Source organism: Parus major, chromosome 8 (genome assembly GCF_001522545.3).
Source record: "Parus major isolate Abel chromosome 8, Parus_major1.1, whole genome shotgun sequence".
Classification (NCBI taxonomy): Eukaryota; Metazoa; Chordata; class Aves; order Passeriformes; family Paridae; genus Parus; species Parus major.
In genome coordinates, this window is record NC_031777.1 from 27,220,552 (window position 1) to 27,237,434 (window position 16,883).

At 41.9% G+C, this 16,883-nt stretch overlaps 1 protein-coding gene across 14 annotated transcripts in view; it reads right to left on the bottom strand.

Annotated features, from left to right (window-relative positions):
• Positions 1-38: 38 nt before the first annotated feature.
• Positions 39-16,883, bottom strand: part of DAB1 (DAB adaptor protein 1) — a 208,927-nt gene continuing 192,082 nt past the window's right edge. For 9 of the 14 annotated variants that reach the window (XM_015636289.2, XM_015636288.3, XM_033516546.1 and 6 more), the window contains 6 exons: positions 16,696-16,758; positions 15,419-15,527; positions 13,128-13,676; positions 12,190-12,317; positions 11,205-11,276; positions 39-3,336 (listed from right to left, as the gene is read on the bottom strand). In XM_015636289.2, the coding sequence (XP_015491775.1) occupies positions 3,292-3,336; positions 11,205-11,276; positions 12,190-12,317; positions 13,128-13,676; positions 15,419-15,527; positions 16,696-16,758 (966 nt within the window). In that variant the 3' untranslated portion in view covers positions 39-3,291. Of the gene's footprint in view, positions 3,337-11,177; positions 11,277-12,174; positions 12,318-13,127; positions 13,677-15,418; positions 15,528-16,695; positions 16,759-16,883 lie in introns of all 14 variants that reach the window. The other 5 variants (XM_015636301.1, XM_015636296.1, XM_015636292.1 and 2 more) reach the window with 3 other exon arrangements.

Sequence of the window (16,883 nt, forward strand, 5' to 3'; positions counted from 1 at the left end):
GGAACACAAGCTATGAAACAAAACTTACTGAAATGACACCTTTTTAAAATGTTTTTATTCATAACAGTATTACATGGTGTGTTACAGAAATTAATGGAAAATTTCTAAAAACTTGTTGGCTTCTGTTTTTTGTTGCTGAATGCGTTACACATAAAGTTAAAAATAATGTGTCCGTATACGTTAACAAATGGTCGTTATCTGAGGTAAAGTTAAAGTAGGTTTAGAAATGTACTGCAACAGTCATTTTATCTTTCTCATCTTTATTAAAAAAATAAGTGTCAGAATGCAGAAATAAAAATGGATGAAAACCACGGAGTAAACATTTTTGCAAAGAAGGTGCCCAGTACGTTATTGAGATGAAAGGTTTCATCAGACACTTGGATGACTACGATCTATCAAAATATCTTTTCATGACAGGTAAAGATCAAGAACCTACGGGGGGGATGGTAACAGGATGGCTGGTGGGGTTCCCTGGTTTGTAAATTTAAAGTGACGAATTTAGTGCTAGTGAAGGATGAGGGATTAAACAATTGCACAAGCTGGATATTTGAGTTATCTACAATACTGGTACAGTGCAGAGGCCCTGCAGCCCTCTCAGCTCAGCATCCCAGCCACGACAAGGACGATCCCATGACAAGACAATCCAGAATCCGTTTTTATTCAAAGGTAAGACAAAGGTCCGTGGTGATGGCCCAGCTGTCTCCCAGGAGAGACACCAGAATTCCAGCCTCGTTCCCTCGGCACCTATCTGTGAGTGATCTGTTTCCTACAAATGTGATCCTCTGAGACATCAATCTCTTCTTTTCTCTGTGTTTCACCCCATAACTGGAAATGCACTGACACTAAACCTCCAGTGTCTGAGATGAACCAAAACTGGGTTTGTGGTTCCCTGTGCAGGACAAAACCCAAAAAAAAGCCGCTGAGGAAGAAAGTAGCACCACTGTGCAAATCAGGAAAATATTCTGACAGAAATGTCCTCCAGAAACGCTTCTACCTCTGCTTTTAATCCTGAAACACTTGATCCACCAAGCTTTAAATTATCTCCTCCAGTTAGAAAACTTGATCTTCCAATGGGAAAATACAATTTGCTATGAAGCTGTTTGCACATGAATAAGGAACAAGCATCAGATGACCATGGATGGGGATAAAATTCTCTCTGCAGGTTCATTAGGTCTATTCACAGCTAATTTCTCATTCACATACACTCTGCAATGCACATTTCTCTAATTTCTCTAATTCAAAATAAAAGAATGGGATCGTGTTGTGAGATTTGGTTGCACATACCAACGATCAGCACACCAGTTATTCTGCCTTCTAAACCATTTTTACCTTATAACAGAGATGAAAGAAAGTAAAACATTTATAACTCCAGGCCTATTTTAATCATGACAGAAATGTAAATTCTAATGTGTCAATTTAAAAACAAAATCTGCACAATAACCCTAAAAACTGATTAATCCTTTGATTCCTTTAACCTTTTTTCCTTTTTCTATTTTTCTTTTTTTTTTTCTTTTTTTTTTTTCTTTTTAGTGTTAAACCACTAAATTCAATATACTGTAACTGCATAGGAACGTCAGGAAAACACATTTGACCTGTATAACAATTCTCTGTAGGGCAAAAATATATAGATTCTTTATGAAAATCATGTGCTAAACATATGAACCCAAACACTGCACTTTTTGTTTCGTACATGTAAAAAAAGGAAGTTTTAAATTCTTTTTGTTCTGCGTGTAAACAGTTGGATGACTTCTATGCAGAGGTTCAAAGGAATGTCAATGGAAAGTGATCTCTTGTAAGTGGAATTATGTCTGTGTGATAATGCTAGACCATCAAATCATGTGTTCCCATTAATTTCACTAGCTGCTGACAAGCTGACTGCTTTTGGCAAATGTACTTGAGCTTCAGCCCATTATTGTTAAGCATGTGAAAAAACATATGTGATGTGAGAACCACAAATTGGGTTTGCCACACCTCCCAAGCACTGCAACTTGCTACCTTCTCTACTGTGTAATGGCATTAGTAAAAGAATTTTCATAACATTTATATTTACAAAAAAAAATGGCAATTTTCATTCGAACTCCTTAAAGCCATTTCCCCTTAAACATTTGAAGAGTTTAACAGTAAGATTTTTTTTTTCAAGTTATAAAATAAAAATCCCATTTGATTTCTTTTCTGATGTACAAAAAGTGATAAAGATGAACAATTCTGATCACAGAGTCAGTTTGTTATTCCAAAATCCATGCCGTCCTTGTCCCATTTGTCAAGTCCGCTTCATCCAAACCCCTAAACCAGAAGCATACCAGTATTATTTGGCAAATGATTTTTTTTTTTTCATCAAAAATGGCACACAGAGAAGAAAACACTTGTCTGCATAGCATTACAGCAGCAAGATACCGAAGAAATAAAAATATTCCTTTTCTGCACTTTGTTTAGAGTTTCCTAGGAAATACTGGCTCTTTTGTCTTTCCTCAGTGGGACTCGATGTCCTTTCTCTACCCACAACAAGAGTATTCCAACAGAAAGCAGCATTTCTTCCTCATGATGTGCTAGAACTTAAAGGTCCATTTGGCAACGTTTTCAGTCAAGGATGGATAAACAACCAAGTTCTGTTCTGTGGTTTCAAGTTGGGAATCATTTCCGCAGGAGGCGTTTCGCTGTTAGATCTGTCACTCATAAAAATACAGAGTAAGAAAGAAAAAAAGAAAAAAAAAAGAAAAAAAAAGAAAAAAAAGACACCACCAGTATTTTGTTGTTGTTTAAATATGTCTACACAGGGGGAAAAAAAAAAGGTCAGGATCAGCCTGATGTAAATGATGATGAAAAACATGTCACCGTGACATAAAAAGTGCCAACTCGTGCCCCAAAGGCTGTTGAATGATAATGCCACTGCTGCATACAGAATCTGCTCTTTGCTGAAAAGAAAAAAAAAAGGAATGTCTAACACCAATAAATTTCAGATGCTTGTTATTTATAGGTGGCACACAGAAGGTGACAAATGTTTAGAAGAAGATGGAGGAGGTTTCCTAGTCTGATACCCAGCACTTGTGGGGACGGGGCTGCACTCGTGGTATGAGAAGCAGGGAGAGTTTTTGTCTTGTGCTGCCGTAGGAATCTTGCCATTAGTTGCCAAAAAAAAAAAAACCACATCAGGAACACTCATAGAGCCAGTCCAGGAGGGCAATCTCTCTCCTTTGTCAGACAAAATCAATCAGAAAAAAGCATGAAAGCCAAAGGCCCGCCAGGTTGTTGGGTTTCGTTTGAGTCTTGGAGCACCACAAGCCTGTAACAATGCTATTTCTTAGGTCTGTTAATCTGCGCGTAGAGAGGTTCTGCTTCCTGGGGATAACAAAAATAAAATGAGCAGACATGTCTCCAGACAGCATCCTCAGAACATTTTTACAACATCTGCTTGAGAGCAGTGATACCTTGCGAGACAAAACCCACAGGAAGTGTTTGCTTTCTGTGCTGCCTTGAGTGATCGTGGCTCCCCGTTTGAGTGGTGAAGAAAATGGGAATTATTTCCTAAAATGAATGTTTACTATCCATTTCCTCTTTCAGCACTGGCCAGCTGACCCCCACTGCTGGGCATGGAGATATGAAGGAATTAAATGATAATTTATAGGTGTGGATAATTGGAAGTTCTGAGAACTGCAGCCCACGTACAAGGCTGAGTTTCCCCCCAGCAGCACAACTGCAGAACATAACTGTGGGTTTTGCACAGCTCAGGAGAAAACCACTTGCAAACAGAAACTGCCACGGAAAGCTGAGCTAATGAAGCTGTGATGGGATTTAAAACAACAACATGAGTGGCCCATGAAGAACGAGCTCCGCAGTTTGATTAGGAGTCTGTGGAACCATTAGTACAGTCATTAAAGCTGGGAGGAAAGCATGTCAACTTGATAACAGATACTTTCTTGGGGATTTCCTGGATGTGGGAGGGGGGAAAAGCTGCCATGTTCTTCATAGCTGACACACCCTGTGCTTTCTTAACACTGCGTTCATCTCGGCTGCGGTGGGAAGCAAACCATCCATGGAACCTGGAATCCACTCTACTTCATTTCCAGAAACTAATTTATTAAACTAAGAGTGACATCTAAAAAAGGAACAAGACAGGCAGAAAGGCTAATTAGTGCCACACTGCATTAACTCTCCACAGCTTGATAAATATTCAAATACCACGCCACGACGTTGAGTTTAACATTAGAATCAACTTGTGGTACAGCAGCATCGGCAGGAGATGAGTTTTGAGCAAACAAAATCCCTCAGAAGGCTGGCAGATCACTGGGCACTGAGGAGCACACACAGGTCTGCCAAGGGATGGCACAGGATTTTAATCACTGCTCATCAAAACGATGCTGGGGATGAGAGGAACAGCCCAAAGGTGGATCCATAGGGTGCTCCAGGCTCTGTCCCATCCCAGGGCCCTGTCCGGCCTTAGAGTGCAGGAACACACAACAAATCCAAAATATGACCTGTTCCCTCCACACTAAGGAAAGTTGTTTCTTATTCCCCGAATCTGCTGCATTTCTGGAGCTTGCAGACACCCTGTTTCCCCAGCCCCTGCCCACATGGAGCCCTGAGCACACTAGGAGCACTACAAGTGAGAGAAATCCTCTGCAATGATTAAATAAATGCTGCTGAAATTATCCCCAGCAAGAAGCAAATACATTTTGTGACCTTGAAAAACTGAAGGTAATCAAAGGAGAGGACTGAGAGTAAATAACTGCTTTTCACACACTGTGAGTTAAGTCTACCTATGCCAATTTTCACGTGCAGGCTTGAAGCTGGCAGAATGATCTATCACAGCTAGTTCAGAGAAAATCTGTACTAATTAATGTGTGAACCTGACACACACCAGGCCATTCTTCAGGCAGTTGCTGAACCTAAGGTCATTGCAAAGGGAAGTGAAAAGGAAGGAGGAGAAGAAAAGGAGAGGGAGGGAGAACATCCCTTAGGAACAAAAGATGTCAGCTTTTCAAACGCCTTCAGGGAAAAAAAGGAGCTTTTCAAAATGTCAAGTCTGCTTGTTAGAGCAGTCCTCAAATGTCCTTCAGATATGCAGATGTGCTGAAGTAACAGGTGTCCCAAGGTGCCACTGGACTCCACACCCTTGGAAGAGGAGGAGGAGGAGCTCCTCATCATCATCAGCACTTCCAACAAGCATGAGACAGCTTTTACAATGAGAAACTTCCTTGATTCATACCCAGCATTTATCTGTACAAACACCTGATGTGGCAAAGGCCTGCACTTCTCATGGATTGGAATAATTTCTCTTCCAGCAGACCAGAGCATTTTGCATCAAAAGTGGGCTCTTACTTCTTCCTTTCAGTTGATTTCTCCCTTCAGATGCCTAAATAAGAAATTAATTGCAGTAATTGTGTGCAGTCTTCCCAGCCAAAGGATTTTGGTCAATGCCTGAGATTTGTTTTCCAGTATTATTTTGAGCCAATTCAAGCCTGCTTGCTTTTAGCCCAACAATGCAAATGGTGTCTGTAAAATTTTGATACTCAAGAGGGCAAAAGAGAAGAGCAAAGGACAGTAAAAAGGCAAAAGGAGAGTCGAGTGCTGTTGACTTCATGGACAGCTTTTCCCACAGTGCCAGGCACTATTTTGGAGGGTCTTAAAAGGAGAAATAACCCCTTCCCCCCCCCCTTTTTTTTTTTACATAATCCACACAAAAGTCACAGGGCACGTTATGAAAAGGCAGGTGAGCATTAATTCTTCTCACAGCCTTTCACCAGCATTTTCTGCCTTCTACCACTGCATTAGGAACAGACACAGAGGGAAGGAAAGGAAAGAACTGGTCTTTGTCAGAACAAAAAGAGAGGAACAAATACAATAGCGGACAAAGCTTCTAATTCACATAAACCCCTCGAATCTTGCAGAGTTTTCCTTGCTGAACTGGCCCAGAATCACTTCTGATGTGCTTTCATCAACCCACAGGGAGAAACCAAGACAAGAACTGGAAGCATTTATTTTTTATTTTATTTTATTTTATTTTATTTTTCTGCTGTATTCCAGAAATACTTCATGCTGCAAATCACTATATTCTCCCATTTTAAGGGGGACAAGACAGCAGCAAACACCATTTCTGGTGTAGTCCTCTACTGTGTGAAGCAACAAGGGTGCTAATGCTTTAGAATAACATTATGTAAATGCTAGAAGTAAATTTGCATCCCATCTGAAGATATTAACACCTGCTCCCCAGCAGAACTAATCACTGGAGAGCATCTCCTGAAAGACTCAGCACCTACTCAGGTTTGCAGGAGTGAACTCACTCAAAAAACATAACTGTGGGTTAGGAAGAAACTATTTTTACCCTGGCAGCCCTTTGATCACTGCGAGGCACCTGCTCCGTGCAGAGCTGCAGGCAAGATGTTCTCAATTGTGGAGGTGAGGCCCGCACAGATTTCCCTGCCCTTTACAGCCACTTTTAGTCCTGGCTGACTGATCACAAAGGGCAGGCTCAAATGATAAAGAGTTTCATGAAATAAGTGTGCTGGAGAGCCACACAAAATGAGCATCTTGTGCTGGGGATGCAAGTGAAGGGGGTGGGAGTGTGAAGCGTCCTCTCTGTTTTTTTGCATGCTGACCCATAGGCAAAATAGGACAGAGTCAAGTTGGCAAGCGGGGTTGAAATTAAATATCTTTGGTGATAAGACAGGTCATTCCTATTGCCCCATTAACAGCCAGTTTTTATTTATTACCTTTTACAACTTACTAATATTTTGGTATTTTTCTCACAGCCTCCATTAGCAGCATAAATACAGAAACTTTGTAGTTCAGGATTATGCCTGGAGAGCGCCTCTGTTCTTACCATAAACCTACCCAGGAATATTTCCTAGTCTTAAATATTCAGTTTCATTATTAGCATTCTAAAAATCTCTGTCATTTTAGTAGTGAGATGGATGCTGTACATCCACGAAATGAAAAAGCAATGACAACTACTCAGGAAGATGAACCTGCTCCTTATCTTGGTCCTGATATAAAAATGAACTGCAGCCAAGAAACACTGATTATTTCTGGGCCCCTCTCCCAAAACAGTAGCCACACCATTATATCTGTCTACAGATCTGTCATCCACATATCTTTCCATCTACATATCTGTCAATTCTCCTTTGTAACAACTGAACCCAGTGGCCAATTTGAAGCAAATTGTTCAGAAGTCTCAAAGATGCTGAATTTTCACAAGTAGATTTTTAAAATCAGTTGTCATGCAGAAGACAGGGAACTTCTAAATGACTTCATCACAGAGGAAGCGAGGAGAGCTTGTCCCTGAATTGAACTGTTGGGTTGCAAATCAGCAAGAACACAGCTCTAGACAAACTACAAAGAATGCTGTCTCTTGTTTAGAGGAAGAAGTTGGAGAAAGGGAAGGGTACAAGGTGACCCCAGGTGGGACTGGTGACACTGAAGAGGTGGGAAGCCCTTGTATGAGCTGGCCACATGAAAATGGACAGCTTGAAGGAGACTGCAGCAGCAGAGATGAAGGCAAGCCTGCAGGATACCCCTGCTCCCAGAGCAGCCTGAATTTCTCTCCTCATGCCCCTCCATACTTCCTGGGGAATAGGAACAACCAACTGAGCAGGAGACCTGAAATGTTAATTTTAGGATTTCTCTGGAGTGAAGCAGGACTCCCCAACCTGTGATCCCCTTCCAAAGACACAACACTACTTCTCTCAGGTTCCCAGCCCTGCTCAGCGCTGTGTCTTCAGCTGGAGAACAACAGCTTTAGAGCCTGCAGCAAGAGCAGGTCACCTGTAATTAGGAACTTCTCCTTGGACTTTACCCAGTTCCTATTGAGCCAGGTGAAAGGCTGGAATAGGTCCTAAAAATACAGCCTGTAGTATTTTGAGCCTATTTGGAGCCCTGGTGCAACAGAAAACAGGCAGAAGTAAGAGCAGGATACAGAATCAGCTTGATATTCCCTCCTGAGGCTCACTAAGCTCCCAGGGAACCCAAGACTTCATCCATAAATTGCTGTTTTCTCTCCACTTCCTAAAACCAGCCCGAATAAAAGAGTTATAGCAGCCCATCCCAGAGCTGACTAAGATTTTTAGGAACATTTATCACCAAGCACAGCGCTTGCTCCAAGATGGATGATGGCAGTGGGCCACCAAAGCACCACCAAAAGCTGATAGACAAATATTCTAATGAACTGTTGCTCTCCTGACAGCGCTGATGGCATCGTGAAGGGTGTGACACATTTTGAGGGCTCCTAATTGTCTGCACACATTTCTCAGAACAACTGAACCATTTTTTTTTTCAGGGAGATATGCTCTAGCCACAAATGTTTTGAAGGTTTCTTGAGAATCTCTCATGAACGATTGCCAGTGCAAGTTTTGAGCTGGGCAGCAGCTCAGTAGAGTTGTGTTTGTTCCTCTGTTCAAACTTCCTGCTTTAATGTACAATGTCAACAATAAGAAATGTTTAAGACATTTGGTAGGATCACAGCGAAGAAACAGTTCTTTCCCTCTCTTTCCTTTCACCACAATTACTCCCCACAAAATCTAAAGACAGCAATAGGGATTAAACAGAAATAATCTAAAGATGGGAATCATTTTATCCTGTATTCTCTTCACCTCTTCTGCAAAATCACTCTCCATCCTCAACGCCATGCGTGAGCAAAGGGGAAACAACCAAACGCAATAAACAGCTCTGCAAAGAGTTAATCTTATTTCACAAAGCTGGGCCTTCCTGCTTATCTTCAACCATAAAGGGACAAAACTGTAATACATCCATAAAATGTCACATTTACCTACTAAGAGCTCATAGCTATTTCTGGAAGGGTGATTTCTAGAGCAGCTGCTGGAAGGATGAGGATTTTGAGAGCTGAAGTTGAAGGTCGCAAAAGTAAAAGAGGGAAAATAGGAGAAAAGAAGATATTAACTAGATGATAATATAGAGTATCAGAAGGAATCAAGAAATCAAATTTCTGTGGTACCTTGAAAGATCAGGGTATAAAAAACAGGCAGGTGGATATTCTGAATACATCAAGACAAATAAAGATATTTTATGGGCAGAACTGATTTCAGGGATGCTGGGAACAGACAGATTGGACATTTTTGCACACAATGCTCTGTTCCTGAGAGGTCCATTCAGCTGAGTTGTTACTGTGCTTTTCTTGGGGTAAGAACCATGTTCTAAAGAGCAAAGTAATCTCCCATCTAAGCCACAAAAGTGGCTTTTATGCAGACTGTGATTCTTTGGCACGACATGTTTCTCCCCATTAAGTTTCTCTCCAAATGCAGAGCTCAATACACAACTCCACAGTAAGTCCTGAATTGATAATTTTCCATGGAGATTAGACTTCCCGTTGCTCTGACAACATCAGGCTTCAGAATTAGATGGGCTGGCTTTGGGAAGTGGATTTCCTACAGACTGCTGCTGAATGGCTCTGCACACAGGCACAATGATATTAGTGGAACTTCACTGGAGAGAGGCTTTCTTTTTTGTTCAGCTTCCTGTTCCTGCCTACAGCTTTTAGGAATTACTGTAATACCATAATCAGGAACATTAGTTAACATTTCCCAGAATATATTTCTGAGAATTATACGTATTTTGATGCGAGGCTCTACAGGGATTAACAAAAAATGCAGCAAAACCATCTGCAACCACTGGTAATACACTGTTCTTGCAGCTCTGAATTTCAGAACCACCCTTACTGTGATAAACCATAATAAACAGATGTACGTGGGTTTTTTCCAGAGTGTGGGACTCAGATAAAGGGCAAATCCTCTTTCATGATGTAGGGAAGAACTCCTGGAGTGGTCTGAAGCTGGGATAGCTGGGGATGTCAGTGCTGGCCAAGGTCAGGCAAAGGCACAGCCAAATTAACACGTGGCACCATCCATCTGCAGCAGCAGCTCTCACTGGAGTAAATAATGAATGTTCTTGCTGGAGGAGCTCATCCCAGCTTGACTTTCTCCTCACACTGTCACTTCTAGACTCAAGGAGACACAAAGCTGTTTTTGCTGCAGCCCCCAGGAGCTGAGCTACAGGAGGGGGAGATGCCCTCTCATGGCACCACATATTATTAAGAGAGAACCTCATTATTGCCAAGTGGATCAAAGCTAAGTTACTGTAAGGTTTTTTAAATCATATTTAATGCACACAGTAAACTGACTCCTAACGAAACTACTCATTTTGAAACTGAACAGAGGATGGGTAAGTCACTGGCAAACCCAGTGGAATTTCTGTACAAAAATGGGAAGGGTTCTCCCACTGCTCTGGATTTGCTCCAGGAGCTCTGTGCTGGAGCACAGAAGCCACATCAGATCATGTATTTGGGCAATACCAAACAGGAGTGGCAGACGGGGAGAAGATAATGAAACATATTCTTCAAACAGCAACACTAGAGAGTATTTGGATGGAATAACAACGCTCAGCACTCATAAAACTTTGTAGCTTCACTGTTTTTTTGGCAAAATATATTTACTGTATTGAAACAAATCACAGAACATTCACAGGCAGCCACATTTTCTACGTGTTCTGTAACACAAAAGATGAAAAGATCATCTTTCCCGTCTGTCTGGGATTAAATGACTTACACTGATGAATAATTTTTAAAACATCAGTATGCCAATGGTAATATGAATGATGATAATTTTCAGATGTTTTTAATTTGCAGTTGGAGATAAAAATACACAAACCCATTTCAATATTTTTTACATGCAGACAATAAACGTGCTTCTTCTACTGATTATCCCATTGATTTAGGGTAGAGACATTCATGTATCATTACATAATTTTATTTAATGACTGTTATGTCTATGGGTAAGATGTCTTATTCCATTTAGTATGTTACATCTGACTGAAGGCCAGGGTGGCTTTGATTAAAAAAATGCTCTGCCTAATATGTCATTAGTAGTGGCTCAGTTTCCCTATTTGCCCTCAGAATTTGAACACCAAGTAAAATAAGTCCACATTTCTTTAAAGCATGCAGGCAGCTGAAACACACATATTTGCATAAGCTGCAACACTCAGTGAATGGCAAAAGCCATGCAGACCACCAAGCACGAGGAATACACCGTGGAGGATGGAGAGGAAAAATGGAAAAGATGAAAAGGAAGAAAAAAAAACAAAACAAACCATGCATCCATGAAAGCAATGGCAGGCACTGGTGGAAGAGTAAGTGAACACCTCAAGGTGTAGAGAAAAAAAGGACAGATACCTACCCCAACCTGTGCTATCTAGCTACCGACCTGTGGACTTATAGTATCACCAGTTGGCTCACCAAAGGGATCACTGTTGGAGGAGGCCTGAGACCCATCAGGCTAGAATACAAGAACATAACACCTTTTTTTCTCAACAATAGAAAGTGAAAAGTCAACAGGAGGTTATTTTCATGCTGTGGGCATAACAAGTACATCCTATCTCATGAAAACCAGAGTGAGGCCTCGCCGCTGACCCGCTCTCCAAAGCCGTAGCGGTTTCCTACGGCTGCTGCAGGCACCAAAGGACCTCCCCAGTTCCTGCTGGAGCCCAGGCAGGAGCTGCCACAGACTTCAGAAGGTACTGGATCAGGTCAACCAGAACTGCAAAAGGCCCTGAAAGCCACGTGAAACAGAAAGAGTCTAAACTTAGGTTATTTTGAGCTTTTTGTTGTACCGACTCCCTCTTGCCTTTGGCTCACTCGGGCTCCTGCCTCCCTTATCCCTGGTGATTTACAGTCATTGCTTGGGTAACATTTCTTGCTTTGGTCCATAAAGGCAAAGAAATCACAAACCGAGGGCCAGAACATTGAGGAACGTAGCTAGGCAAGCAACTGGGATGCAAGAATGTGCAAGACAACATCAACCATCATCTTCTAACACACAAACTCTTCACATCTTTCTCTGCAGCCTCATGTTTGTTGTTTTACCCCAAACTTCCTTTCCACGAGTAAAGTGACTGCTGGTGTGATAAAGAGGACATTGGGTACAATAACATGTACAGCCTTACATAAGAACTCTGAGTTTGGTTCCTTGTCTGCAGTGTTAGTGCACATCAGCAGAAATGTTGTGCCAGCAGCTGTCAAACCCAAATAACCCAAAGCAGGACGGGAATTCTGGCTGCAGTTCCCCCATAGCCACCACCCAGCCCTGCTGGAAAAGTTATTTCTGACACTGCAGAACAACACCTCATCAGCTTTTATCTTTTCTAGCTAAAAGGAGACAATGAGGATTTAGAAACCTTGTTGTTACTCACAGCCTCTGGCTCCTCACTTTTGCTTGGGCTTTCAAACCCCTCTTCAAAGAGGTCGTCTGCAGCAGGGTCACTCGTATGAGATGCTGATGATTTTGATGGAGAACTCTGTCTGGGTGCAGGGGTTGGAGCTAAACAAGGATTAAGGCAACAGCAACAATTATTCTGTTGTTCTGATTTCTTCATAAAGACACTTCAGCACAAAGTTTGCTCATGCTTTTACATCCCTCAACTTTCACCACCCCCGAGAATCATTCTCTACCGAGGAGCTGCAGGAGATAAATTCAGGCACAGTTGTCATTATCAATCCCATGGGTTGGATTTCATTTGGCAACTTCCAAATTAAGTTTGGCTGCATCTGGCCTATGTCTTTATGAACCTGGGAGACACCACTACATTACATTAGGAATGTGTGGGTCGCCTGCACTGTGGCAGGTAAGTGAAACAGGTCTCTGACTGACCCCTGGTGAATCTCATTAATTCCTCTTTTCAGCAATCTGTAAATCCCCCATCACCATGCTATCAACACTCTAAGTTTATTTTACAGCTCTTCACTGAATTTCCCCACGTGTCCAATATGTCAAGCTACCAAAATAAATACCCATCCCCTAATTTCTGCAAAGTATGGATAGGACATAACTGAAACCACTTGTAAGGTTGAATGGCATGGGCTTCTACCAACCAGCTTGCATTTTCCCATTAAAAAATAAATTTTACTGTTTTAGAAATTAAATCTCAGACTGTAGCTATCTGGGCTGCTCATTTCTGTGACCTCTGAAATTCCTCTCTGATCTTTTCCTTAATGGCTGGGACACACTTCTTAAGCAAGAAAATGCATGAAGGTTCTCAGTATCTGGGTCAGAATTTAAGAAGGGATAGAGGTGCTTTGAGGAGCAGCCATGCCCAAGGAAAGGGATGGCTGAAAGCAGATAAATACTCACGTGAATTTGTAGATGGTGTCGTGGAAGTCACAGGAGTCAAATTTAACTGAGAGATGTCAAAGTCATCACAATCATCTGCTTCCTGTGCCATCCCAACTTTGTTAAAGTAACTTGAGAAGGCCTCTGAGGTACAACTGAGGGAAGGCTGATCTGGTTTTCTTGATGGCACTGGTGGAGGCTGAGCCATCTGGAAATCTTTAAACATTTCTTTTCCCATTTTCTGTCTGGGCCTGTCTGTCTGCGGACTCGATCTGTTGGAATCACTCGTGGGCGGGACGGTGGCTATAGGAGCAATGGTACCTTGAAACATGGCTGCTTGTAAAGGCAAAACAGTTTGTGTTGGCATGAAGGCAGTTGGCTGGAACTGGCCAGCCACGGATGGCCACGGCTGCTGGGTGGGAGGAAAGATCCCAGGCTGGCCCCACGCGATGGGCTGTCCTCCCTGCATCACCTGAGCGACTGGAGGCTGGGCACCCATGGCCAACTGCTGCTGAACAAGTGGTTGCTGTCCCCAGAAGGAGGGCAGGACAGCTCCCATGGCAACATAACCTTCAGGGAACAAACAGAGCAGGAGGGGGGAACAAGCAGGATGAAAGGTTTTAATGGCGCTGTCGAGAGCACGCAGGAAAAGCCACGCGATAAATCAGAAACGGGCAAAGCTGCACCAGTGATCCCAGAGCTGCAGCATGCTTGGGAAGAAAAACACTGAATTCACATCACTGCACAAATACTCACAGACAGAACCACAGGCTGGTGGACTCTGCAAAGCAATCATCTCAAATTGCATCATAATGCTGCTACTACTACTAATAATAAAAAAATCCAACCCACATGATTTCAGATTAAAATCCTCACACTTGGTTATTACCCAATTACTTGAGAACATCAAAAAGATCTTGAGCTTCTGCTGCACTAAATAGCTATTAACAACAAACTGCTTCAGGTATTAGGCTAACATAACCCCCTCCAGTTGAGGAGGAAATTAAAGATTAAAACCAAAATTATAATTGCTTCCTGTCAGACCTAAAGCCTCCTTAAAAGCTACCAAGAATTTGACTGTGTAGGAATTACAGGATCAGGTATTTATTTACAACAACAACAACAACAACAAAAATGCTCTGAAACTAAAACTCCTGTAAAACATTTTACAAATTAAACCAGCTAACATAATTATGTTCTACTGATAGAAGTCCTGTGCTTTACAGATAATGCTGTTTCACATTTAAATTCAATACTTACCACTAACACTTTGCATAATATAACTTCTCTCTCAATTTTAATACTGCTTTACCTTTAAAACTCTTGTTTCCAACCTGTTTCCTCAGTCCTCCTGTACCTTTTCCTCTTCGCTTTATTTCTAGGCTGTTTTGTAATCACTAATATAAGGGTGGCTGCTATATTGTACAGAGAAAAGCCCAAAACTCAATGAAATTAAAAAATAAGGAACTGAACTCTGGGAGATCTAATTCCTGAGTGATGGAAGGAGCAGCAGCTCAGATACATTTCTGTTCTGAGAGATGTCCAGGATGGATTCTCCAGACATTCTTTGATCTCTCCCCTGCTGTGACCTCATCCCAGCAGAAACTTCCATCTGACATTATCCCCAAACACTTCACTGCCACTGTAACCTGCCTGAGGTGCAGTGGCTCATCTGGTGCCATCAAGGGAGGTAACCAATTAGAAAGTCACTGCTGAATGATTCAAGGCACTCCTCTTCCTCCCCCTCCTCCTCCTCCCCCTCCTCCTCCTCCTCCTTTCTTTTCCTAAGTGGGGCTGAGAGCACTGGGAGAGAGCAGCAATCAAACCACAGTGTCTGTGCAGAATGCACCCAGCTTTTGAATTCTGAGCACTCTGAGGAACACAGGGAAGTCTAGAGAACATTCCAAGACTTGACAAAGTGGAGTATCTTTGAAGTGTAATCAAATTCTCAGCCTCTGTTTACTGGAGACAACAGAGGATATTCACTGCTATCACAGAACCCCCAAATCTAAACTAAATGCTGTTTTCTCTCTTGCTCCTCTACCTAGAAATTCTGTTATCCAGATGGCTGAACTATGCTTGAACTCCCAGTGACTTTTTTGGCTTCTGCTTTAAAAAATATAGGCAAATTCAAGCTAATGTACTCCCTGCCTGTTAAAGACTTGCTTTGCCCTGCCCTGAAGCACTGACCTCAAAAGCCTTCCCCACTTCCAGCCTGCTAAAATCAGTGCCCCGAGTACTGAAATGCAAACCAGAGCTGGGCTCTGATCCCCAGATCTGATTCCAGACTATAATTCCAGAGCATTTCTTACCTGAGGGTACGGCAGCAGTGCTGAAAGGTACAGAACCAAACATGTCTGTACTAGCAGGGAGTGACTGGGATGAAGATGGGATAAAGGCATCACCTGGAGTAGCAGGAGTCTGCAGGGACACAGGGAGAAAACACAAGGGTGATGTGTCAGCTGCAGCTTCTGCTGCACATTGCTGTCACATCACCTGGAACTCTAAAAATCCAGGCTTGCACTGAAGCACAAGAAAGAAGAAAGAATGGGAAGATGTAGAAGGAAAGAAGCAACAGAAATAAAAGTATTAAGAGTTTGTTTGGGATGGGAAAAAAATAAAGAAACAAAAGGAGAAACTTTTCATCAGAGGAAAAAAATGAAGGTGAAATTTGCCTGGAATACATCACACACAAAATATTGACATAATTTCCTTCTCCAGAACAGATATTGTGGTTTTAGGTGTTAGGTGACAAAATGGAAAGGCAGTGACCAATGCATTAACTTTTAAGTTATTATTAACAGTTAAAGTAAATGAAATATCTACAGGATTTATGGAAAACTGAATAAATATTGCTTCTAATTAACAAACAGGACTAGAATCATAGGTCTACACTAAAGGAAAAGCCAAATTCAATTGAGTAAGCTGAGGATGAGCAGGAAGGGTTTTGATTATCTAGTCCCAGACATGATCCAGAATATATTGGAGATTTGAGGCTCCTGACCTCCAGCACTTGAATTTTCTCATTATATTCACACTTCTCTACAGCTTAATGTAAGGCTTTATATGAAATAACACAAAAAGCTTTATATGAATTTTTGTCATCTTATAATGCTGAAAAACGTGTTAAGATGTTTGGTTTTTTTTTTTTCCTTTGAAATACATCCAGCCCTTTCTCTCTCTCTTTCTCTCTCTTTTTACTTCCCTCCTTTAACAGCAGTTCTGGGATCTGCACCTGGTGGATCCATGAAATATGAGGCTGTAACTGGATCTTCTGCAGTGCAGTGAGAGTGCACTGAAGCATTTCCCTCTGACAAACACCAGGGAGGGAGATCTGCAGCTCAGGTTGTACCCTATGTGACACTTAACACTAGGGCAGAAAAAAGAAATCCAAGGTATTTTTGCACATTGTTATGAAGCAGGGACTGCACGTTCAATTTCCTTCACTTTTTATTTTTCTGCAACCTAAAAACTACTTTGAAATCCTCCCCATTGGAATGGCTGAGGACACAAACTGTAAATGTGCTCCACAGATGTGCTGGAAATAGCATGCAGGGAAGAACACAGAGCAGTTTCCCTGGGTACTCACTGGGGGAGAGGTTACATCAGGAGGAGTGGACATGTCCCCAAAAAGCTCTAGTTGGGTAACAGCCTGTAAAGAGAAAAAAAATCAATTTATCTTTTGAGGAGAAGAAAGTGTGAGTTAAGTAGTTACAACTTGTAAAGTTATCTGGTAACAGCAAACAAGATAAACCTCTCCAAAGTCCTGCAGGCTTC